The sequence below is a fragment of the Pelodiscus sinensis genome, chromosome 25 (genome assembly GCF_049634645.1).
Source record: "Pelodiscus sinensis isolate JC-2024 chromosome 25, ASM4963464v1, whole genome shotgun sequence".
NCBI lineage: Eukaryota > Metazoa > Chordata > Testudines > Trionychidae > Pelodiscus > Pelodiscus sinensis.
In genome coordinates, this window is record NC_134735.1 from 638,163 (window position 1) to 663,500 (window position 25,338).

The 25,338-nt window shown below is 52.9% G+C and overlaps 1 protein-coding gene across 5 annotated transcripts; it reads left to right on the forward strand.

Annotated features, from left to right (window-relative positions):
• The first annotated feature begins 6,153 nt into the window (after positions 1-6,153).
• Positions 6,154-23,146, forward strand: NIPAL3 (NIPA like domain containing 3). 5 transcript variants are annotated; one of them, XM_006130476.4, is made up of 12 exons: positions 6,154-6,311; positions 7,541-7,911; positions 10,203-10,271; positions 10,363-10,534; positions 10,624-10,683; positions 12,586-12,731; positions 13,196-13,292; positions 15,768-15,903; positions 16,670-16,758; positions 18,624-18,687; positions 20,763-20,857; positions 22,507-23,145. In XM_006130476.4, exons 2-12 carry the CDS (start codon positions 7,813-7,815, stop codon positions 22,704-22,706), a joined length of 1,227 nt encoding a protein of 408 aa, XP_006130538.1. In that variant the 5' UTR covers positions 6,154-6,311; positions 7,541-7,812; the 3' UTR covers positions 22,707-23,145. The 5 variants fall into 5 exon arrangements, with proteins under 5 accessions (XP_006130538.1, XP_025044162.1, XP_006130539.1 ...); XM_025188377.2 differs by having other exon boundaries at positions 6,155-6,416; positions 12,610-12,731; positions 22,507-23,146; XM_006130477.4 differs by having other exon boundaries at positions 6,156-6,416.
• Positions 23,147-25,338: the final 2,192 nt, after the last annotated feature.

The following is a 25,338-nucleotide window of genomic DNA, read 5'->3' on the forward strand; positions in this document are numbered from 1 at the left end:
TCCCTGCGGGGTAGGGGGGGTGTATTTATTGCATGCTGGGGGTCTGGTCCCTGCAGGGGCGGTGGGGGGTGTATTTATTGCATGCTGGGGGTCTGGTCCCTGCGGGGTAGGGGGGGTGTATTTATTGCATGCTGGGGGTCTGGTCCCTGCGGGGGCGGGGGGGGGGATTTATTGCATGCTGTGGGTCTGGTCCCTGCGGGGGCGGGGGGGTGTATTTATTGCATACTGTGGGTCTGGTCCCTGCGGGGTAGGGGGGGTGTATTTATTGCATGCTGGGGGTCTGGTCCCTGCGGGGGCGGGGGGGGGGATTTATTGCATGCTGTGGGTCTGGTCCCTGCAGGGGCGGGGGGGGGTGTATTTATTGTATGCTGGGGGTCCGGTCCCTGCGGGGTAGGGGGGGGTATTTATTGCATGCTGTGGGTCTGGTCCCTGCGGGGTAGGGGGGGGATTTATTGCATGCTGTGGGTCTGGTTCCTGTGGGGGCAGGGGGGGGTATTTATTGCATGCTGGGGGTCCGGTCCCTGCGGGGTAGGGGGGGGTATTTATTGCATGCTGTGGGTCTGGTCCCTGCGGGGGCGGAGGAGTATTTATTGCATGCTGTGGGTCTGGTCCCTGCGGGGGCGGGGGGGGGGGATTTATTGCATGCTGTGGGTCTGGTCCCTGTGGGGGCAGGGGGGGGGTATTTATTGCATGGTGTGGGTCTGGTCCCTGTGGGGGCAGGGGGGGGGGTATTTATTGCATGGTGTGGGTCTGGTCCCTGTGGGGGCAGGGGGGTGTATTTATTGCATGCTGTGGGTCTGGTCCCTGCGGGGGCGGGGGGGGGGGATTTATTGAATGCTGTGGGTCTGGTCCCTGCGGGGGCGGGGGGGGGGATTTATTGCATGCTGTGGGTCTGGTCCCTGCGGGGGCGGGGGGGGGTATTTATTGCATGCTGTGGGTCTGGTCCCTGCGGGGGCGGGGGGGGGGGTATTTATTGCATGCTGTGGGTCTGGTCCCTGCGGGGGCGGGGGGGGGTATTTATTGCATGCTGTGGGTCTGGTCCCTGCGGGGGCGGGGGGGTGTATTTATTGCATGCTGTGGGTCTGGTCCCTGTGGGGGCGGGGGGGGGGGTATTTATTGCATGCTGTGGGTCTGGTCCCTGCGGGGGCGGGGGGGGTATTTATTGCATGCTGTGGGTCTGGTCCCTGCGGGGGCGGGGGGGGGGGTGTATTTATTGCATGCTGTGGGTCTGGTCCCTGCGGGGGCGGGGGGGGGGGTGTATTTATTGCATGCTGTGGGTCTGGTCCCTGCGGGGGCGGGGGGGGTATTTATTGCATGCTGGGGGTCCGGTCCCTGCGGGGGCGGGGGGGTGTATTTATTGCATGCTGGGGGTCCGGTCCCTGCGGGGGCGGGGGGGTGTATTTATTGCATGCTGTGGGTCTGGTCCCTGCGGGGGCGGGGGGGGGATTTATTGCATGCTGTGGGTCTGGTCCCTGCGGGGGCGGGGGGGGGGGTATTTATTGCATGCTGTGGGTCTGGTCCCTGCGGGGTAGGGGGGGTATTTATTGCATGCTGTGGGTCTGGTCCCTGCGGGGGCGGGGGGGGGATTTATTGCATGCTGTGGGTCTGGTCCCTGCGGGGGCGGGGGGGGGGATTTATTGCATGCTGTGGGTCTGGTCCCTGCGGGGGCGGCGGGGGGGGATTTATTGCATGCTGTGGGTCTGGTCCCTGCGGGGGCGGGGGGGGGGGATTTATTGCATGCTGTGGGTCTGGTCCCTGCGGGGTAGGGGGGGTGTATTTATTGCATGCTGTGGGTCTGGTCCCTGCGGGGGCGGGGGGGGGGTGTATTTATTGCATGCTGTGGGTCTGGTCCCTGCGGGGGCGGGGGGGGGTATTTATTGCATGCTGTGGGTCTGGTCCCTGCGGGGGCGGGGGGGGGATTTATTGCATGCTGTGGGTCTGGTCCCTGCGGGGGCGGGGGGGGGGATTTATTGCATGCTGTGGGTCTGGTCCCTGCGGGGGCGGCGGGGGGGGATTTATTGCATGCTGGGGGTCTGGTCCCTGCGGGGGCGGGGGGGTATTTATTGCATGCTGTGGGTCTGGTCCCTGCGGGGGCGGGGGGGTGTATTTATTGCATGCTGTGGGTCTGGTCCCTGCGGGGTAGGGGGGGGGTATTTATTGCATGCTGTGGGTCTGGTCCCTGCGGGGGCGGGGGGGTGTATTTATTGCATGCTGTGGGTCTGGTCCCTGCGGGGGCGGGGGGGGGTATTTATTGCATGCTGTGGGTCTGGTCCCTGTGGGGGCGGGGGGGGGTATTTATTGCATGCTGTGGGTCTGGTCCCTGTGGGGGCGGGGGGGGGTATTTATTGCATGCTGTGGGTCTGGTCCCTGCGGGGGCGGGGGGGGGTATTTATTGCATGCTGTGGGTCTGGTCCCTGCGGGGGCGGGGGGGGGGATTTATTGCATGCTGGGCCCTGCCCCCCCCCCCCCCCCAGGCGCCCCTGCCTACCTGGCTGCCAGGCTGCTCTGGAGGACTCTGAGAAAGTTGACATTGGTTGCCTAGACAACAGTGGAGCCAGCTGTTCACCAATCATTTTGCGTGTTACTTTGGACGAGCTTGTCGGGCACCAATCACTGGAAGCTTTTCAAGGCGTCGCCTGGCTGCCTTACCCCCCCAGCCCAGTGTTAAGCTGGGGCCGAGCCGTCCCAGGCAGCCCCCCCACCGGCCCTGCGACTACGGGCCACCGGGCAGCCCCTTGCCCCTGCCCTGCAGCCCGGCCAGGCCCGCTCCCGTCACGTCACACGATGCACACATTGGCCCCTCGAGGCGGGACCCCCCCCGTCACGTCACACGATGCACACATTGGCCCCTCGAGGCGGGACCCCCCCCCGTCACGTCACACGATGCACACATTGGCCCCTCGAGGCGGGACCCCCCCCCGTCACGTCACACGATGCACACATTGGCCCCTCGAGGCGGGACCCCCCCCGTCACGTCACACGATGCACACATTGGCCCCTCGAGGCGGGACCCCCCCCCGTCACGTCACACGATGCACACATTGGCCCCTCGAGGCGGGACCCCCCCCGTCACGTCACACGATGCACACATTGGCCCCTCGAGGCGGGACCCCCGCTCCCGTCACGTCACACGATGCACACATTGGCCCCTCGAGGCGGGACCCCCGCTCCCGTCACGTCACACGATGCACACATTGGCCCCTCGAGGCGGGACCCCCCCCAGTCACGTCACACGATGCACACATTGGCCCCTCGAGGCGGGACCCCCCCCCCGTCACGTCACACGATGCACACATTGGCCCCTCGAGGCGGGACCCCCCCCGTCACGTCACACGATGCACACATTGGCCCCTCGAGGCGGGACCCCCCGCTCCCGTCACGTCACACGATGCACACATTGGCCCCTCGAGGCGGGACCCCCCCCCGTCACGTCACACGATGCACACATTGGCCCCTCGAGGCGGGACCCCCCCCCCCGTCACATCACACGATGCACACATTGGCCCCTCGAGGCGGGACCCCCCCCTTCCGTCACGTCACACGATGCACACATTGGCCCCTCGAGGCGGGACCCCCCGCTCCCGTCACGTCACACGATGCACACATTGGCCCCTCGAGGCGGGACCCCCCCCCCCGTCACGTCACACGATGCACACATTGGCCCCTCGAGGCGGGACCCCCCCGCTCCCGTCACGTCACACGATGCACACATTGGCCCCTCGAGGCGGGACCCCCCCCCCGTCACGTCACACGATGCACACATTGGCCCCTCGAGGCGGGACCCCCCGCTCCCGTCACGTCACACGATGCACACATTGGCCCCTCGAGGCGGGACCCCCCCGCTCCCGTCACGTCACACGATGCACACATTGGCCCCTCGAGGCGGGACCCCCCCCGTCACGTCACACGATGCACACATTGGCCCCTCGAGGCGGGACCCCCGCTCCCGTCACGTCACACGATGCACACATTGGCCCCTCGAGGCGGGACCCCCCCCCCGTCACGTCACACGATGCACACATTGGCCCCTCGAGGCGGGACCCCCGCTCCCGTCACGTCACACGATGCACACATTGGCCCCTCGAGGCGGGACCCCCCCCCGTCACGTCACACGATGCACACATTGGCCCCTCGAGGCGGGACCCCCCCCGTCACGTCACACGATGCACACATTGGCCCCTCGAGGCGGGACCCCCCCCCTTCCGTCACGTCACACGATGCACACATTGGCCCCTCGAGGCGGGACCCCCGCTCCCGTCACGTCACACGATGCACACATTGGCCCCTCGAGGCGGGACCCCCCCCCCGTCACGTCACACGATGCACACATTGGCCCCTCGAGGCGGGACCCCCGCTCCCGTCACGTCACACGATGCACACATTGGCCCCTCGAGGCGGGACCCCCCCCCGTCACGTCACACGATGCACACATTGGCCCCTCGAGGCGGGACCCCCCCGTCACGTCACACGATGCACACATTGGCCCCTCGAGGCGGGACCCCCCCCCTTCCGTCACGTCACACGATGCACACATTGGCCCCTCGAGGCGGGACCCCCCCGCTCCCGTGCTGGGGAGAGGGCCTGAGCCTGTCCCCACCCACTGCCAGGCACGGCCTAGAAACCCAAGGACGAGGGTTTGAGCCCCGCTGCGTGATCCCTCTCCTGCTCGTCCTTGCGGGAGCTGCCTCTTGCCCGCACCCAGCGGAAGGGCCCTGTGCTCGGCTGGAGCCTCCAAGGGCTCCTGGACCGTAAATAAACCCTCGTGCTCCTCAGATTGTCACATCTGCTCACTCCCCGGTAGACACCTCAATAGGCCTCTGATTCTTTACAGTGCTCAGCACCCAGCAGCTGCCAGTGGGCCCCCTTCAAAACCTCTGGCCCTTATTAGGTGCTTTAGGGGCCAGTGAGGTAGTTTGGAAATCTGGCCCGTCACATCTAACCTTAAGTGATCTGATCAGCACGCGTAAGACACCTTTTAGGGATGTGAAGGGGTAACCGCTTACCTGGTACCCAGGAGTAGTCCCCTGTGGAGGGCTGCTCCTGCCCCACCAGGCCACTGGAGAGAGCAGCCCCTGCCTGAGGCAAGGTGTGTGTGTGGAGGGGGAAGGGGGTCCCTCCAGCCCCACTGCAACAGCGATTCTGCCTCCCCCTTCAATCGGTTACTGTTAAACCCTGCCTTTAACCGGGGAACTAGGGTTGTACATCCCCAGTACCTGTATGATCAAATCAGTGAACAAGTTTTAACTAGCATCAGGACTATTCTGCAGGACAGAAACCGATGGTCTGGCAGCAGCATCCAAAGCCCACCCCGTTAGCCAGGGCTCTGGGGGCTGTGCCGCCAGGCAAGCTGAGCACCTGCAATGCTCAGTGATTTCCTGGGGAGTCGCTTGTGCTCATCGTCTCCCAGGACCAGGCCTCTAACGATGAAATCTGCCCCCTCCACTCTCAGGGCTACGGACAGGAGAGGAGGGTACTCGGCACCTCTGGGGTCTCGCGCATTTGGACCATGACATCCCGTTACGCTGATGAACTCGCTCCATACAGAATTAACAGCAAGGAGGCCTGGCATCGTAACGACTAGCAAACATATTCATAAGAACGGCCGTGCGGGGTCAGACCAAGGTCTGTCTAGCCCAGTAGCCTGTCTGCCGACAGTGGCCAGCACCAGGTGCCCCAGAGAGGGTGGACCGAAGACACGATCAAGCGACTTGTCTCCTGCCATCCCTCTCCAGCCTCTGACAGACAGAGGCCAGGGGCACCATTTTATCCCCTGGCTAATAGCTTTCCTGCGCTGCAGCCAATGTGCCAGCTACGTTTTTCATCCATGTGCAGAATACATTTTGTTAGGGGGCACCACCAGCAGACACGCTGGCGGCTGTGGGCGCACTGCTAACTGGCGGGGCAGCATTTGAATCTCTCCTGGGTGGCCGCCCGAGTGCACAGCTTGCAGGGAGCCCTGGCTGCAGCTCGCTGCACCAAAGCTGATGCCCGGATAAATCCGTTAGTGCCAGGGGACTCCGTGTTTGTGCAGACACAGGCTCCCTCTCGGCAGCCACGCTTGTGGCCACTAGAGGCCACCCCACAAAATGGTACAAAAGCGCAGCTCCTCTCCTCCGCTTTCCTGCTCTGCCTCGTTAGCATCTTGCCCTTCCCCGTGCCCAGCCAATAGCCTGGCTCTGCCACCCACACCCGCCTGCAGCCCGGCAGCTGAATCAGGGTCAGGCCTGCCAGCTGACTGGCATGTCCAGCAACAAATCACAGTGCCTTGGCTAGGAGCAAACCATGGCACCAGGCTGGGAGGCCTGAGCTGGGTAAGGCATTAGGAGCAGTCCCTGGGGGGAAGGCTCAGCAAAGCAGAGCCCTTCCCAGCTGATCTGGAGTGGGAACCGGGGCGCTGTGTCTGGAGCCCAGCTGGGGTGAGTGACAGGAAACTGGAGGGTTGTCTGTCACTTCTGGGCATCTGCCCGTCTGGGAACTTCCTTATGTGTCCAGGCTGGTGTGTCTGCCCTGCTGGGCCTGGCGCTAGGAAGGCCAGCCGGGGTGAGTGTTGGGAGCAGGTCCAGGGAGGTGGGTGCCTAGACCAGGAAGTGACGGGGAACCTTTTTTTGTTTGGACAGCATAGCTCCGGATCTGGACTGTGGCTGGGGAGCAGTTCCACAGGGGTCGCTTGCTCTCCTCTGGGCCGATGGGGACGACCGGTTCCCTGGGTGGCGTGTGTCTGCCTGTGCTGGACGCGGGAAGGGCATTTGCTGCATTTGCTGCATTTGTTTTACGGGGCTGGGCCAGGTAAACCCTGACTAGGCCTAGCACTGGGACAGAGGGATTGGGGTTTGTAGCCACAGCACGGGACTGGCTCCTCGTCCCATTTTTGCCACTCGCTCATCCTGTGACCTTGGGCGACGCACTTGCGGTCTGGCTTTGGGGGGCGCTTAGCTTCCGTTGCTCAGATTGGCTTCAAGACCGTGCGGTTCCAGTGGGACTTGTAAGTGCTCAGCGCCTCTGAAAAGCAGCTCGTACGCTGCTCGGTGCTTCAGCTTCCCCTCTAAGAAGGGATCACCGTGTGAGTCTCAGTCCCTGGCGGCTTGCCAAGCGCTTTGAAAGATGCTATCTGAGTGCTTCCTGCTGCTTGGCCCCTCAGGTGTGCGTGGTGTGTCCCAGACAACCACGGTGGGTCTTGCCACTGCAGCCCTGGCTTTGTGTGTGTGTGTCACTTTAGTAACCCCGGTAGGAGAAAAACGAACGTGGACAGAAACCAGCGTAATCCAGCAGCCCGGCGCGTGGGTAACGGTAAATGAAATGTCTCGGGGCCACACACTGAACTCCAGTGGGCTGCACGTGCCTCGCCAGCGGCCAGTTGCTTGGTGTCCTTGGCCAGAATGTCTCATCCCATCCTCCCCTAGTTTACCACCTGGCTGCCTGGCATGCGTGTGTATTCATCACTGTAAATGCGCCGCACGCAGGTGGCAAGTTTTGTGATTATTGAGCGTTTATTTATCTGACTTTTATTTTTAAATCTTTCTTCATGTCTTTAAAATCTCAGGCAATACCAGTCTCTGGGATGTGATTGATCCACCCCTCCTGCAGTGATTGCCTCGGCCCTGCCTTGCTGGGTGGCAAAGGAGGCAGCAGAACCGCCACTGTGGGCGTGCTCGGGTTCCTGTCCAGCCGTTCTTCGCTCTGTGCAGCACGATGGAGAGGAAGAAGTGGTGTAACGGGATGGTCCAGGAGGCAGCGGCTGTGCCTGAGTCTCTCCTCTGAAGAGCAGCTGCAGCTGTCGAGGAAGCCGCAGGGGAGATGCGTAAATAAACCAGAATGGAAGGAGGGAAGGGCCCCGATCTGCAGCTGCAGCAGCTTCCATTTGCCACGGCGGCTGTATCGGTGCTGCCCCATGAGGACCCCTTTTCGTACAGGGTGAGGTGCCCGTAGCTGTAAAACGTGGCCTGGGATTTACGGCCACCTTCACTTGCGGCTCGGAAACAGAAATATTCCCTGGAGTGAGCTGGCCTGGCTCCGGGGGTTTGTATTACGGCAGCGCCCGGAGGCCTGCGTGGGCCCAGTGCCCCGTACAGGCAGTGGAGGCCCCGCCCCTGCCCTGAACGCCCGACTGCACAAACAGTGGAGATCGAGTGGAAGGGAGACGGGAAGGGTTAACTCCCCTCTTGTGACGAGGGAGCTGAGGGACGGAGGCCCAGATTTGGGATGTGAAAGGTTAACTGGCTTACCCTTAATGGATGCTGCTTACTGGTTCCGGTAACCGGGGGGGCTGGAGCTGCTCTCTACCTGCCACAGGGGCCGCTGCGGATCAGGGCTGCTCTCCCGGCAAAGCCAGCTACAGCCAGGCTGCAGTACCTCCTACCTGCAGTGGGGGGCGCTGCTCCTGCCCAGCCTTGGCAGGCCCTGGGCTGCAGGAACCCCTCCCGTGCCCCCTTTAATTGGTTAAGCAGTTAAATGGGATTTTCCATCCCTACCAGATCCAAAGGGATTTAGGCTCCTCACTTTCAATCACTTAGTTGGGCGCGAGGAGCCGGACTAACCTTGGGGAGCTGGGCTAAGAGCTGAGTGACTGAGCCACGGCCAGACAGGGAGCTGGGGAGTGGGCCCGATGCTTTCGCCTCAAGCCCGGCTTCCTCTGCAGTGGGCCTGAGGCTGCGATGGTCAGAGGGGCGCGTTCGGGCTGGGACTCCAGGCCCCGGGAAGATCCCAGGTCGAATGCCGCTGAACGCTGGCCAGGGCGCGTCTCCGGAGCTGTGGATCTGGGGCCATGGCACTCAGGGAGGTGGTGTGGGCTGGCTTTGAGCTGCCCTGCAGGGGCTGCGGGGTGGAGGCTGAGGCTTGGTGGATGAACCTGTAGAACCTGCTGCGCTTCTCAGCAAGGCGTCCGGGAGGGTTGTGCTATTGGTCTCCGCCTGCTGTCTGCGGGAGCATGTTCTCTTGCGGCCCGTCACTGCCCCGCCAGCTGGCTCGGGCTACGGCCTCTCTCATTGCAGGGGCGCTATTGAGGTTAGGCTGGAGCCCAGCCTCAGGGCCCTGGCTCACGATGTCTACACAGGACCTAGCCCCTTAGCCCAAGCCCTGAGTCAGCCGGCAGGGGCCAGCTGCAGTGGAGACCTACCCTTGGGTACTCGGGGAGACTTAATGGGATTTTTACTGCTTAACCGGCTACTCCTGCACATCCCTGCTTTAAAGCCATTGCCTGGCTGCGCGTGGGAAATCAACGCGATGTCTTTGATATCAATAGTTGGGAGGGGAAGAGAGAAACCCAGAAGGGCCCGGCGGCCCAAATGAATCCCTCTCAAGGACCCTCTGCCCCTGAAACGAAAGCCAGGACCGCGCAGCACTTTAAAGACTAACAAGATGGTTTATTAGGTGATGAGCTTTCTTGTTAGTCTCTAACATGCTACCTAGCCCTGGGTTTTGTTTCAGCTACACCAGACTAACACGGCTGCATCTCTATCCCTCTCCCCCGGGCCGCTGTGTTTGAAACAGCCTGTTCATGGAGCCCATTGCCAGAGGAATCCAAATGGTGACTGATCACTCCAGGCGTTTCTGATGGAGCCTTTGTGTGGCTCCTCTTGCCTTTCATCCCTTGCTGCTTTGAGTTCTGCCTCTCGCTTGCTCAGCGTGTTGCTGTTTGGCAAGCGCTGGGCTGCCAGCAGAACGTGTGGCCTTCGGTGCTTTCCGCCCTGCGCTGGTCTCTGGAATGACGAACTGGGTCATTTCAAAGGCGCAGGCTGAGCCTCGTCCTGGCCGATGGAGGGTTGGGAAGATATTTATTAGAGGCTGAACCTGGAATTGAAGAAAAATGCTGAAGAACCTGCCTAGGCCACGCTCCGGTGAACATCAAATTCTCGGGTCCTTGGTGAAAATGGATTTTAGGGGTTTTGCTTAGTGAAAAAGAATATGGCACGGGGCTACCTCGCCTTCCTGCTGGGATCTCCGAGAGCTCCGTCAGCATGAAACCTCTCAAAGCCCCTGCCAGGCAGGAGAGTAGTAACTCCATTCCACAGCCGGGTAGCTGAGGCACTGGGAAGCTAATTGACTTGCTTGAGATCATATAAGAATAGGGTTGAGAGCTGAAGACAGGATTCAGAGACAGGGCAGGGTTTTGAATTCTTGAATCGGGACTGCTCCTCCCTCCCCCACCAACTTCCGCTGACTTTACAGGAGAAATGTTCTATCTGCATCTTTGCTTTGCTTTACAGGAAAACTTGATTGGTGCATTACTAGCTATATTTGGCCATCTGGTTATCAGTATTGCACTCAACCTCCAGGTGAGTATCACGGACCAAATCTTGACCCTGTACTTAAAGAGCTGTGAGGAGCCCTACACATCTGCTTTTTAATTTTTTTTTTCCTTTCTAGAAGTATAGCCACATCCGGCTGGCAGGTTCCAAAGACCCGCGGGCGTATTTTAGGACCAAGACGTGGTGGTGTGGTCTGTTTTTGCTGCTGCTGGGAGAAGTGGGTGTGTTTTCATCCTATGCCTTTGCACCTCTTTCGCTGATTGTACCCCTCAGTGCGGTGTCTGTTATAGGTAAAGGAAAAGGGTTCCTTGTTTACAGACCGGTGTGAGCTTGCCTATGAAAATGCCATGCACGTAACTTTGCTTGTCTTTTTTAATAGCTAGCGCAATCATAGGAATTATATTCATTAAAGAAAAATGGAAGCCCAAAGACTTTCTGAGTAAGTTTCACTTCGACTATTCTGTATTCTGCATTTCTGCTTTGAATGCTGCTTAGTTTTTCCTCCATTAACCCTGTACTATATGGCATGACCGTTCCCAAAGGGAGGCTACGTCCCACATGGACATGATACTAGAAAAATGTATCTGCTGTTTTTACAACTGGATTTTCCAAATCTGGCGTTGATTGTTGAAAATGCAGCTGTTAGGTCCCCTCCTTGTTTGCGGATCTTAGCAAGAGCTTGATGGCGGGTTTGCTGGAGGCATCTGGCAGCGCTGGTTTCCTTGGGCCTCGACCCTGACAATCCCTTCTATCAGAGGCCTCAAACTCCTGGCCCGTGAGCCATTCCCAGCCAGAGGGATTGCACAGACCGGCCCAGGCCTCCCAGTGGGCGGGAGGAGTTGTCTGTTACTGGCCCCCAAGCTCTGCCCCTTCCTGCCCTCTGTCCCCCCTCGGCAACCTGTCCTCCAGAGCGTGGCTTCAGAGATCATTGGGGTGGCCTCATGTCACGTGGCAGTAGCATTCAGTCCCCCCCCCACCACCACCACCCAGAGCCGCAGGGAAGTGGATCACACTGGGGGAGTGCTGGGCATGGGGGTGACCACTGTTGCTGTGCCCCGAAGCCATGTCCTGGGGGACGGGGTCCCATGAGGGGTAAGGACAGGGCAGTGGCAGGAAGCAGTGGGGTTTGGGGGCTGGCAATGGACAGGCCCTCCCCACCCCGCTGATTGAGCAGTCACTCCAGCTGGGGATGGCCGTGGGCTGGGAGCTGGAGACCCTGCCTTAAATACTGTCTCAGTTCAGATTCACTGCACCTCTGCTTCCCCCTGGTCTGGTCCAGCAAGGGCTCCCGCTCTCCGGTTTCCAGCTCCCCTGGCCATCGCCTGCCTCGGGTGGAGACCCGTGTCTCTCTGCTGTTCCTAGCAGAGATGGGCTGCCCAGGCAGGCCTGCTGCTTTCTCTTCCGAGGTGGCCGGCAGTTTGGCCACCCACAGTAGAAGGGACCACACGGATTTTCTGAGCAAGCCTGGTTCATTCCGAGCATAACCGAGAAAACCTCTGAAAACCTATTCGGATGCTGTGAGTCTACCGGAGATCACCCCGCCCCTAACATGGGCTCTGGCTGGAGCAGCCCTTCTGCACTCCACCCAAGGGGTTTCCTTGCAATTCCAAGTTCATCACAGCTTCAGCTCCGGCCAAGCATGCTCACAGTGTGGCCAGCCCACCCTTTCCTACAGCGCAGGGGTCTTTGATCTGGAGTTTGCAGGACCGGGTAGTTAATGGACAGTGGATTTTCCTTCCCCAGGCGCAGTTTCAACAAGGTGGATTTGACGTGGGTCACTCGCATCCCCCTGACTCCTGGCCTTTTGTAGGAAATCCACCTTGGATGAATTGTTCCAAAATCCCTTTGAAGCTCCTCAGACCGCCCAGAGAGCGCGGTCGGCTCCTAGAGAAGCTGCCGACAATTCCAGAATAACGCAGCTTTGCCTCTTTAGGGTGGTGGACTCCAAAGGGGATTAAACCTAATTCAGGACCCTGCTGGAAGTGGTCAGTCTGTGGCAAGCCCAGTCTTGGGTTCAGTGGAGGGACACAGGTGTGCAAGGCTGACAGAATGAACACTGCGAGGTTCAGGGGCATTGCCAGGCCCAGAGCCCAGCGCTCGCTCTCGCCTCTTTGTTTCGAAGTCTTTTCCCTGGAGTTAACTCTTGGTTCTCAGCTCCCAGCAGAACTGGTGCTTGGTTTTTCTAATATTTGAATGTGGGGCATGGCGGGAGGAGGAGTGAACCATTTCCAGGGGCAAACGCTCTGTGGCTGTAATGAACACTGTGCATGTGCAGTGTGTAACCCAGGCATCTGGACTAACCCACTAACATGTCGTCTCTCTCGTCCTTGGCTGGCCAAAGGACGCTATGTTTTGTGCTTCCTAGGCTGTGGTTTGGCAATCGTTGGGACTTACCTGCTGGTTACATTCGGACCCAATAGTCATGAGATGATGACAGGAGACAATATCACTAAGCATTTGGTCAGCTGGCCATTCCTTTTATATATGGTAAGGTGGCCTGTCAAATGTGGGATGGATCCATGCTCTCTGAAATGGACCCGGTTGGGGCTTTCACTTACAATGGGTGCCCATGGCTACTTGCTGTATTTTCGTAGACTCCAAGGTCGGAAGGCAGCATTGCAGTTCTCTAGTGCAGCGTTTCTCAGCGTGGTGCACGAAACCACTTTGAGAAACCTGCTAACTGGCCGCGCCGGTTTGTTGACTTACCGGCGCCGCAGCCACGGAGCCTCGTGGCTCCTATTGGCTCCGTTTCGCCGTTTGCAGCCAAGGGGAGTCACGGGAACCAGCGGCCCGGCCCACGCCGCTTCCTGCCTCTCCTTTGTAAAGCTTTGAGATCTGCCGTTGAGAACTCAGGAGTTTTACCGTTGCCAGCATGAGTGTCAAAGCCACGTACACCACAAGAGAAAGGGTTCTCCGGCCCATCCCTCACTTATTTCTGCTTTTTCTCCTAGCTGCTGGAAATCATTCTCTTCTGCCTGCTGCTTTATTTTTACAAGAGGAAAAATGCAAATTACATAGTCGTTATTCTTCTGCTCGTAGCGTTGCTGGGTAAGTTCAAGTGCATGCTTAGACTAGTCTGTCTGGCGTATTCTACCGCAAGGGTGAAGTGCCCCTGCGGTGTTACTGTGGCTGGTGACACCAAACCATTAACTCCAGAACTGCTGGTGAAAAGCAAATGAAGCCTGCATCTTGCTCTAGTAACTGGACAAGACCTGCTAGAGCGGGGTGGGCAAAAGGGCCTCTGGGGCCGGATCCGGCCCACCAAGCAAGTTGATCCGGCCCGCGGAGGCTCCCCCGCCCCCAGGCCAATTGGGGCCTGGGGGGGAAGCGTGCAAAGTCTCCTCCTGCCCTGCCCCCGCCCTGCAAGGAGTGCGCAGTGCTTAGAAGCACCATGTTCTCCTGGGGGCAGGAGGAGACTTCTCGTGCTCCCCTAGCCCCCAAGCCCTGATTGGCCTGGGGGGGAAGGGAATGCGCAAAGTCTCCTCCCGTCCTCCCAGTTGACTCTAAGGATGAGGCTCCCTTGCAGGGTGGGGGCAGGGAGTGAGACTCACGTGCTCCCCCTCCCCAGGCCCTGATTGCGCTGGGGGCAGCAGGGGGGGAGCACGTGAAGTCTCCTCCCAGTGCCAGGGGCACAGGCACCTAGAGGGAGCCGCCAGCTTGTGGTTCTGTCCGGGAGGGAGGGGGCAAAGACCCCCCACCCCCAGACCAATCAGGGTCAGTGGGTGGGGAAGCATGGAAGTGTCCTGGCCCCGCCCCTTCTGCTAGAGGCCCTGCCCTTTCTGGGGTGGCCTGGGGCCACTTCCAAAATTATTGCCCACCCCTGTCTTAGACCATCAGGACCACTCCCCACGGGTCAGGGATGTTCACGTGTGTAATTAATTAACGTGTCGCTGCCGAAAATGTTGGTGGTTGCATGTGCAGGAGGGGTGGGGGCAGAAAAGCCGGCTGCCTGCACGTACCGGGAGCCTGTGTGTAACCGTGAGGGTTGACTGACGAGGCTGCCGTGGCTGCACAGTCACATCCCTCGTCAGGAGCCAGTCCCCCAGAGAGAGGGAAGTCAGATTTTGCTGCTCATGGCAACGTGCTGGGAGCAGAACCCAGTGCAGTGTCTCATGACTTCAGCTGTGGCATAAGGGTGACTTTGTGGCCCAAACGACGTAAGTTACATCTTAGGGCCTCTGATTATAAGTGGCCTCTAAATACAAAAAACCATGATTGTTTTTAAGTTCCATCCTCGCCTACGTACTGGTGTCTGTGCAAATTGAAAACTTGATTGTTTCCATTTTCATTGTCTTTTCTGTTAGAGTAATACACATTTTTTTGGCTACAGAGTCTCTTAAACTTGACATGGCTCAGGGCCTCAAAATGTCATAATCCGGCCCTGCTTGTGGCTAAAATTTGTAGCTAGGGATATGGAGACCCAGAGAGTTCAAATGCCTTAGTCCAGGTCACACAGGGAGTCGGTATCAGAGCCAGAAAAATTCCCTGTCTGTAAAATGGGAGGCCTGGATGTTGGAGAAGCTGATGCTGGAGATGCGCGGCTGTGAGCTGCTAGAGGAGGATGGAAGACGGTTCCTGTGACTGTTGCATGAGCCATTATAGTTTTAGAGGAAAACCTGCGACACTTTCACGGCAGTTGTCTTGGAGCCTCAAGAAGCCAAACGTTCGGGACTAGGCGAGCCGATTCATGCGCAGCCTTGCAGAGGGGGAAAATCCTGACTCCATGGATGTAAATGGATTCTTGCCATTGACTTCCGTGAGGCCAGGATTTCACCCTTTGCATTTTCCTTCCTGTTGAGCTGTCGGCTTAAGAAACACCAAGTGACCCAAATAATAGAAAGACAGAGACGCAAACTGACGTGCTCGAGAATTTGGAGTTGAAGCTTCCACTTGGTTTGTAACTAGCTCTGTGATCCAGAGCTTTGAGAGCAGCATTCAGTGTGTGCAGTTCTCTCTGCAGCTTTACCGTACAGGTAGCAGCCAGCACTATGGTCTCCAGCTGAAGGAGCTGACAGGTACTGGATTGCTCTGGGACTCTAACCAGACAACCAGCCCTGGCTAGAGCGACCACCTTCCTTCTGAACTGCCTTGACTTGTGCTTGCAGAAATGGGGAAGACACTGGCTCTTCCCCATCTAATTCCTGAGTTTAGAAAGTTCCTCCATTTTAGTAGCAAAGTTGGTTCACCCACAGAAGTAAGGGCTGTAAGAGCGTCGAGTCCCTTTGCTTGATCCAAAGGCGCTGTTAAACATTAATGGAGATTGGGTAAATACCTGTGTTCTGCAGGTGGGGAAGCGGCCACATGCAGCGGTTAAGTGACTCACCCAAAGTCACATGGTGAACCAGTGGCAGAACTGGGACTGAAAGTCAGGCATTGTGCTTCCCATTCTGACCTTTGCTAAAAGAAAGCTCAGGCTCTCGTCACCTTTTGCTCTGTTAGCAGCCACCTGGTGCTGGCACTTCTGGGGACTCGCCCGGGACATGTGCTCTTCTGGTGCGACCGAGCTTTGCTAAATATTCACAGGGTCTATGACTGCAGTGACCGTGAAGGCTGTAGCAGGCATGATTGTTGTCTCGATACAAGGACGCCTCCAACTTGGCTACCCTATATTCTATATCATGTTGGTCTGCATGGTTGCCACAGCCGCCTTTCAAGCAACGTAAGTCGCTGTGGTCTCTTTCCCCACTGGAGCCGGCAGCTGTGCAGTGTAATGTTGTTTAACTGTTTAGAAATCAACCCACATGGGCAATAGGTGATTACATTGGTCATGGGGGTGCCGGTCCCGACAGAGGGAAGTTCTTCATCTCTTTGCTGTGTAAACACCGCATAAAGAAAGGCACCAGGTTGTAATTACTAATAGAAGAGCGGTCATTTCTCTGAAAGCGTAATGCCCTCACGTTCTCCTGGGGGGCTGGAGCGGCGAGTGCCTGCTCGCCCCACTGCGGGAGGAAACCCCTGAGCCTCCATGTACCTCCCCAGTGGGTGAGTGGCCTGCGACTGATTTTTTTGTTTGTTTTTTGGGTGGGTCAGTGGCCAGAGACAGGAAAAGGTTCCCCACCCCTGCCCTACAGAGAGAAGAGTTATTAGTCCTCCCTTAGCTTGGTATTAGCAGCATGGATATGAACTTCTTAAAACTCTGGGGTGACATCTGGCTCCATTGACATCCATCCTAAAACTCTCACTGGTTTCAGTGGTCCAGGATTTCCCTTTGGGTCTGACTCTCCTCGTGAATAGCAGTAAATAAGGAGCGACTCCACTGAAAGTGTATGGAAGAAGAGAATCTAGAATCTTTATCTCGAGAGCGTTTTTTTGAGAGGAGTCTTCAAACTGGGAGAGAGAGATCTCCTCCAGAAGCAATTTTCAATAGAAGAATTCTCAAAATGTGCTTAAAAACCCAACTTGCATTGTTTGCCATTGTATTGCAGGTTTTTAACTCAAGCCTCGCAGCTGTACGACTCATCTCAGATTGCTAGCATCGGCTACATCCTCTCCACAGCAACAGCAATTACAGCAGGTAACACACTTGTGCAAGGTTAACAGGTTTGTTGTTCTTTTAAAATAAGAGCAAAAGACTGTGGAGAAAACTCCTGATTTCTAGCTGCGGAAGATGGCTTCATTCTGTGTGTGAATTCTCCCACTAGGCTGTTGATAAAACTCTCTCAAGATGTGACAGCTGGTTTGGTGCTTATGTCTGAGGCTGGATTACTCCTCTGTCCGAAAGTATAAGACCAGTGGGTGTCTTGTGACCGGAATGCTTGTTAGATGTGTAGCATAGGTCCCTGGCTAAAACCCCGCTGCTCTTTGTGACCTCCCACCAGCACTTTGTAGAGGGGGCTGATGCTATTGAGAAGTGCTTTTGTTTTCTTCCCTTGTTCACAGTGTATTGAGGATGCTGCAGCTCCCATCCTCACAGGCTGTGTATATTCCTGTTTCAGGCCTTGTCTATATGGGAAAGTTGTATCAGCATAACCTAAGGTATAAATGGATTCCCATAGAGCTATGCAGCTGTAGCTCTGTGTGGGCGTTTTTAGTCCAAGAATGGCCCTTTTTTTAATTGACTTGAATGGTTGAATGTTTGTCAGATGGGAAGGGAATTAAGCTAACATGAAAAAGCCACTTTTATGCTGGGGTCCAAAGAAGTGGATTATACTTGTGTAACGCTGAATGTTATTCCTGTGTAGCTGGTTAAACTCTCCCGTGTAGACGGGGCCCCAGTCTTTGCAATGGCTTTGATGCCCTTGTAAACTAGGACCCAGGATATTTTGAGCCCGGTCCTGAATGGTGCTCTGTCCCCTCGACTCCTGTTGGTATCTGTGGGAGCAGAGGTCACTTGGCAGGATGGGAAGTGACTTCCTGTCGCAATTAAAGACGCTCAACCTCTCTTGCCATTCAAGGCTGGGCTCGGTGTGACTTACATGGTTCTGCTCTTCATGCTAACGAGTTACAGCTTCCTCCTAATCGCGGGCACAGCAGCCTCAGAGGTGGCTGTGAAGTGTGTTTGATGGCAGTTCATACAGTCAGTCGTTGGCTGTGGCAAACGCAGGCTCAGTATGTTCCATCCTAGAATAGAACTTGTCCAAAGGAAACTTCACAAGGAGCGTCGTGCCTACAATAAGGGAAAGATTTACCCCCGATGAATAAACGGCCTAGTTACGGCTTTTCTTGTGGGAGTGCAGAGCCTGAGTAAACATAACAATTGTGTTATTTAATGATACTGGTGATATAGCTCCCCTAGTGCAGATAGTTATGCTGATGTCCAAAGGCATGTGTACCAGTGCACCTGTTCCCATACAGAAGCGGCGAGGAGTCCTGTGGCACCTTAGAGACTAACCGAAGTGTTGGAGCATAAGCTTTCGTGGGCAAAGACCCACCTCGTCAGATGCATGTGACGAAGTGGGTCTTTGCCCAGGAAAGCTTATGCTCCTACACTTCAGTGTGTCTCTAAGGTGCCACCGGACTCCTCGCCGCTTCTGCAGATTCAGACTAACATGGTGACCCCTCTGATACTGTTCCCATACAGGAAGGAGAACAGGCTATATCTGCATAAGGCCCCTTTACAACAGTAAAACTGCAGCCACACCAGGGTGCTGGTGAAATGAGGTTGGTTAGGGATGGGGTATTTTACCAAAACAGTTACTCTAGCACAACTTTTAAGTGTAGAGCAGGCATTCCTTTTGGCCTCTCCCCCTTTTTAAGGGCTTCTTTGGAGGCGGAAATAAAAACAAAGAGCCTAATTTTCAATTTTGGTGTGTATCATTATTTTTTTTTCTACAAATGATTTGATTACTGGGGAGCGTTGATTTAAGATGTAACTATACTTGCTCAGTGGGGAGGGAAGCTAATATAAGCTAAAGTCTGTTCATGCTACTCTTGTCTTAGGAGCAACCTTCTACTTGGACTTCACCGGTGAAGATGTTCTCCACATATGCATGTTTGCACTAGGGTATGTTTTTAAAATTATCAGGTCAGATCCTCTGCTGGTATAAATTGGCATGATGCTACTGAAGGGAATGGAACTTTGCAGATTTACAGCTGATGAAACTCTGCTTCCCCCCTTACCATATTAGCAAATTGAAATTATTTGTCTATATGGCTAAACATAAAAAGTGGGGGCAGGAAAGGAGAGAGAAGGAGAGTTTATTGTCTTCCGTGGCATGAATTATTTTATTGAGACATACCTGGGACTCATCATATTACTGCTTTGTCTGCTAGCCTCCACTGATGTGTACAATAGCATACATTCTCTTTGAAAACTGTCCTGTTAGAATGTAAAATAGACCATGATGTCCATATCTTGTCTCTGAAATTGGCCAAAGATTGGTGTTTCCGGAAGGGTTTAAAAGCTTCATTGTGCACAGAATTGTGCAACAGCTATGCCAAGTGGGGATACGTCTTCCTCACCCGAAATGGAGATCAGCTTATACCCTGAAGCATGAATCTTGATACCAGTTAACTTCATCCCCTTTAACATTTAGAAGAGGAACATCTTTGTACCTTACTGATTTCCAAGCAGGACTAGAACAAACAAATAATTGATCATTCTCAGAGAATCCATCCCAGGTTTTATCTGAACCTATGTTGTACTGGGGACAGGGTTTTGGGATCCAATCAAGTACTGCATGGATACTCATGCAGTGCGGACAAGATTGTTAAAGCTCATATAAAATAAAAAAATCTATCTATCTCATCATGGATCATGAAATATGGTGTCATCTGGTGAAACGGACCTTTTGTGTGCTTTTTCTCTAGACTAGACCGATTTTATGGGGGAGACCAGCATTTCTCAAATTGGGGGTCCTGACCCAAAAGGGAGTTGCAGGGAATCACTAAGTTATCTTAGGACGGAACCGGTGTTGCCACCCTGATTTTGGCACTGCCTTCAGAGCTGGGCAGATGGAGAGCTGTGGTTGTCATACTGGCCAGGCACCCAGCTCTGAAGGCAGCGACCTGCCTGCAGCCGTGCAGAAGTAAGGGTGGCAATACCATGCCCATGTCACCCTTACTTGTGCATTACTGTTTTCAGCCGTGGCACCCTGAGAGTGGCAGCTGCTGACAGGTCCCAGCTCTGCAGGCAGCAGTGCAGAAATAAGGGTGGCCATAGCTCACCAGGCCATCCTTCACGTGTGTGCTGCTGCTGCTGCTGGTAGCTCTGCTTCCAGAGCTGGGGTCCCAGCCCGCAGCCACTGCTCTTCAGCTGCCCAGGTCTGAAGGCACCACCACTGCCAATAGCCCTGCAGAAGTAAGGGTAGCAATGCTGTGACCCTTCCCCCAATAATCTTGCGACCTCACACACAACCCCTTTTGGGTCAAGACCCCTACAATTACAATACTGTAAAATTTCAGATTTAAATGGGCTGAAATAATGAAATTTACTATTTTTAAAATCCTCTGACTGTGAAATTGACTAAAATAGCCTGCAACTAGTTAGATATCTCAGTACCGAGTCTCGTTGCAATGCATTTATGTTTAAAGCAGCTCTCTCACTGTGGTCCCGCTTAAAGCGATCTCACAAATGAATACAAAACACTAACCCACTGAAAGTACTAATTAACCTTGTCTCTTCTCATTAGCACTCTGTGGAAAATAGCGCTGACAACTGTCAGTACATTTACCTACAGAAATGTCTAAAAGGTCATACTGTTGAATCTTGCTATTTAGTAAGAGCGAATCAAACTTTGGTCTGTTACCATTCCCCTGTAATTTGTGAAGACTTCAGAGCTTCCTGTAAGTGCAAATTAAAAACGGAGCATTTTGCCCAGGGAAAGGTTCGCTCGCTCAGATCACTAATTGCACACAGCATGGATCTCGACTGTGAACACAGTCATTATTCAACTAAGAGAATCTGCTGCCTGGTGAGTGCGGCTGTGACTCTGCTCTGCAGCTTCTGTCTCTTCCAGATCTGTCTTCTGTTCTGCCGGTGCAGGATGGATGTTCAGAAAAGCAACAGCCTTGCTGTGTTGATTGTGGGTTTTTCCCCTCCGCTCACTTAATTAGCTGTTTTCTCCTCTTCCCTCTCAGGTGCCTCATTGCATTTTTAGGTGTCTTCTTAATCACAAGAAACAAGAAGAAATCCATATCATTTGAACCTTACATCTCAATGGACGCCATGCCAGGTAACAGGAAAAATCTGATATTTTGCCATCCTGCCTCTTAAACATCAATTATCAGAATAAAAAGTTTTGTGTTTTCTCTCTCCATTTTATTGTAATATTTGTTCAACCTGTTGTGGTATTTTTGTCTATTTTTTATTAAACTGTTTCTGCGCCCACAACCTTTTCTCTTCGTGGTGGGTTGCTTCTCTCTCTTTGCTAGCTCAGCAGTGCAAATGATCACTGTGAGGTTATGATGAATGTGGTTCTGGTGTCACAATATTTTCAAAAGAAACACAGGGCCTGGTTCTCATTTCCACTAAGGATGCTTTACACTGTTTCAGTTGGTAAAGGGACCTCAAAGAGGGAGTAGACCCATGCCAATGGGGTGTGACCTGGCCTTACTGTCAGTAAAAATTGGGCCTAGAAGCTGAAGCAATCTTAATAAAAACTAGACCTTTGAATCTATAAATCACTTTACAAATGCCACGTAGGGAGACGTTCTGCCCTCACGTGGGTGAAGCAGAGAGGGTAGGTAGCAATGTCGTGTACGCTAAACTCCTGATAACCACACGGGGAGTTGAGTGCTTCATACCGCTGAAAAATCAGGCCACTAAGACAACATGTACAGTGACAAATGGACAGAATTGTGTGTCCCAGGGTGAAGTAATCAATTCGTAGGTCTTGAATATTAATTGCGCCAAGCTCTCAATGCCTGTCTTGTGAAAGGTGCTCCACAAACTCAAAACATTGAAAATATGTTGGGGCGGGCACGCAGGGAATTGTGACTAAATGGCGTTTAAATGAATAAGAGCTGACGGCCACACCCTGCCCCTACGGAGGTTAGCCACTGATTTTTCCATGGTTATTTATGTCTTTCTGATTACACACATACAACTGACAGGGCAAATTGCTAGCCCTCAAATTGTATAATTTGTTAATAACAGGGCACAGGAAGAAGCACTTGAAGGGACTTCAAGAGGTCATCAAAGTCCAGTCCCCTGCACTCGTGGCAGGACCAAGCATCATCTCGACCATCCCTGACAAATGTCTGACTAACCTGTTCTTAAAAATCTCCAATGATGGAGATTCCACAACCTCCCTATGCAGTTTATTCCAGTGTTTAACCACCCTGACAGGCAGGAAGTTTTTCCTAATGTCCAACCTAAAGTTCCCTTGCTGCAATTTAAGCCCATTGTTCTTGTCCTGTCCTCAGAAGTTAAGGAGAATGGTTTTCCCCCTCACTTCTCCTTCGAACACCCTTTTAGGTATTTGAAAGCTATTATGTTCCCTCTCAGTCTTCTCTTTTCCAGACTAAACAAACTTAGTTCTTTCAGTCTTCCCTCAGAGGCCATGTGTTCTAGACCTTTCATCGTTTTTGTTGCTCTTCTCTGGACCTTCTCTAAATCTTTCTTGAAATGTGGTGCCCAGAACTGGACCCAATACTCCAACTGAAGCCTAACCAGTGCAGAATAGAGCAGAAGAATTATTATTTGTGTCTTGCTTACAATAATCCCACTAATGCATCCTAGAATGATATTTGCTTTTTTGCAGCAGCGTCACACTATTGACTCGTATTTAGCTTGTGCTCCACTCTGACCCCTGGATCCCTTTCTGCAGTGAAGGATTCTGTTCCTATCCTTTTAATCCCTGTCTTTCCTCCCCCGCTGCAGGCATGCAGACTGTGCATGACAAAGGAATTGCAGTTCAGCCTGAGCTCAAAGCTTCCTTTTCCTATGGTGCCCTGGAGAACAATGATAACCTGGCAGAGATCTACACGCCAGCCACGCTGCCAATCGTGCAGGAGGAGCATGGCTCCAAAGGAGTTTCTGCGCTGCCTTACCGTGTGCTGGAGCACAGTAAAAAGGAGTGAGTGTTTTTTAAGAAGCTGACTTAAGGCAACAAGCATCTGGTGTTTATTGCTTTGGGTTTTAGATCCATTAAAATATAAATATGTTAAAGCTGAACTCAGTAGGGTTTAAAATTAGTCTCAAACTTACTTTTCAAGACTGGTTATTTGAAGAAAGGACTCCGTGGAGTTGTGAACTTGGAAGCATTTGTTCTAAGTTAGCAGTAAATCATGGTCCTTCTTTTAAGGTTGCTAATTGTGAACATGCAATGACAGGCAGTATTGTGGCCATCTGATATTGACCACACAGCTGGCACTGTGGAGTACAGTAACTAAGCCGCTTTTCAGCTCTGCCAACAGTAGGTACAACACAAACTGAAGTCAACAGAATACAGGACTATGTAGCACTTTAAAGATTAACAAGATGGTTTATTAGATGATGAGCTTTCGTGGGCCAGACCCACTTCCTCAGATCAAATAGTGGAAGAAAATAGTCACAACCATATAAACCAAAGGATACAATTTAAAAAAATGAACACATATGAAAAGGACAAATCACATTTCAGAACAGAAGGGAGATATGGGGGGGGGGGGGGGAAGGAAGGTGAATGCTACTGAGTTAATGATATTAGAGGTGGGGAAGGGTAGATGTCTGTGAGTTAATAGTATTAGAGGTGATAATTGGGGAAGCTATCTTTGTAATGGCTAAGATAGTTGGAGTCTTTGTTAAGTCCCCTGCGGAGAGTGTCGAATTTTAGCATGAATAGTTAACCTGCATCCTACTTCAGAAGACATTCAAATCTGCATTTGAAAGGGAATCCTCTGAACTGGCATTCATGCTAAAATTCGACACTCTCCGCAGGGGACTTAACAAAGACTCCAACTATCTTAGCCATTACAAAGATAGCTTCCCCAATTATCACCTCTAATACTATTAACTCACAGACATCTACCCTTCCCCACCTCTAATATCATTAACTCACTGGCATTCACCTTCCTCCCCCTCCCCCGCCCCCCCCCATCTCCCTTCTGTTCTGAAATGTGATTTGTCCTTTTCATATGTGTTCATTTTTTTAAATTGTATCCTTTGGTTTATATGGTTGTGACTATTTTCTTCCACTATTTGATCTGAGGAAGTGGGTCTGGCCCACGAAAGCTCATCATCTAATAAACCATCTTGTTAGTCTTTAAAGTGCTACATAGTCCTGTATTTTGTTTCAGCTACACCAGACTAACACGGCTACATTTCTATCACTATTCTACATGAAGTCAACAGGACTTCGGGACAAAATTTGGTTTACCATGTATCAATTATGAAGGAATTTTAAAAAGTTGGATCCTGATGTGTTGATTACCTCATTAACACTTCTTTAACATGGCATTAAAATGTCACTGAACTAAAGTAAAAAAAATGTTGACCAGTACTGTGTTTTAGAAATGGTATAAAACACTGGAATAAGGAAGTAAATTAACTGATCCCCCTTTTTTCAGACCACAAATGTGTTGCATTTCTCAGTAACAGCTCCTCTCTCTCCATATGTTGAGTGAGATGTGCATGTTAAATGTTTTTTGTAGCACCAGTGTATTTAGGATGATGGTCACAACTTTAGATTTTCCAACTTCTTGGTTTTCTTGTATTTCTTTGTAAGGTCTAAATTCACTTTTGTTTCCTGAAAAAAAGATTCAAACTGAGATTTTTTTTTTCAAAGTTGCCTTAAAGATTTGAATTCTTGATGGTGTCCAAATCCTTTGGGCAGATTTGAAAATATCAGGCTCAGTGTTTGTAAGGTTTTGTTTTCTTCAAAAGTAAAAAGGCAGCAGCAGATTACTCATGAGCAATCCAACAGAAATAAATGAACATACATAGCTCATCACTTGTGAGCAAAGTACAATAACTCAGCAGTGGGCATTCATGATAAAAGGGAAATATATTTAACTTGCTATCAACTAAAAAGAGGTTAGAAGCAGATAGGGAGGAATTTTGTCAGATTAAAGAGACATGGTCAAAATATCTGTTTTAAGAGTATAATGCTTAATCTGCATGTAAGTTAAATCTACTTTTCAGACAGTTGCACTTTGGCTTTCTTTTTTGGTCCCCTTTCTAACTATACCAGTCTTGCTAAAGAATGGAATTTTAAGTCTGCTCAGGCTGAAATGCATTATCTTCATGGCAGTGTGACTGAACAAAGAAACAAACTTTTTTGAAGTTAATAACAATTGCTTTCTGTGCACTGCACAAGGTTACTCCTACACAAACTGGTTTGAGAGGACCTAGGATTTGCAAAAGTGAATTAGTGCTTATTTATAATGGGAAATTCTGCTCTCACCAGCCAAAATTAGGGTTGCCAACTTTCCGTACTGAATGGAATCAATACCATTGGCAACCCTGGCAAAAATCCACAAGAATTCCACTGATTTGGATGAAATATATTGTATGTGAGAACAGAATTGTTCCTTCTGCGTACAAAGTTTGCTTTGTATAGTTGGCTATAAATACTTAACACTGCTTTGGTACCTTGTTATCAGCTTTAAAAAGTATAAAAGATCTCAAAGGGTGAATGGCTATTTTCTGAACTCTGACTTTACACAAAAACTGCTTCACTATCTTGGCACCTCCAACCGTTCAAAGCTTATCAATGGCATACTGTACATTCAA

What these genes read in the sequence shown, in the direction of transcription:
- NIPAL3 (XM_006130476.4), top strand. Translation starts at nt 7,813, where the DNA reads ATGGAAGGAGGGAAGGGCCCCGATCTGCAGCTGCAGCAGCTTCCATTT. An exon ending in CAGTGCGGTGTCTGTTATAG is followed by an intron (nt 10,535 to 10,623) that starts GTAAAGGAAAAG and finishes CTTTTTTAATAG; the next exon opens with CTAGCGCAATCATAGGAATT. An exon ending in ATATGCATGTTTGCACTAGG is followed by an intron (nt 18,688 to 20,762) that starts GTATGTTTTTAA and finishes CTTCCCTCTCAG; the next exon opens with GTGCCTCATTGCATTTTTAG.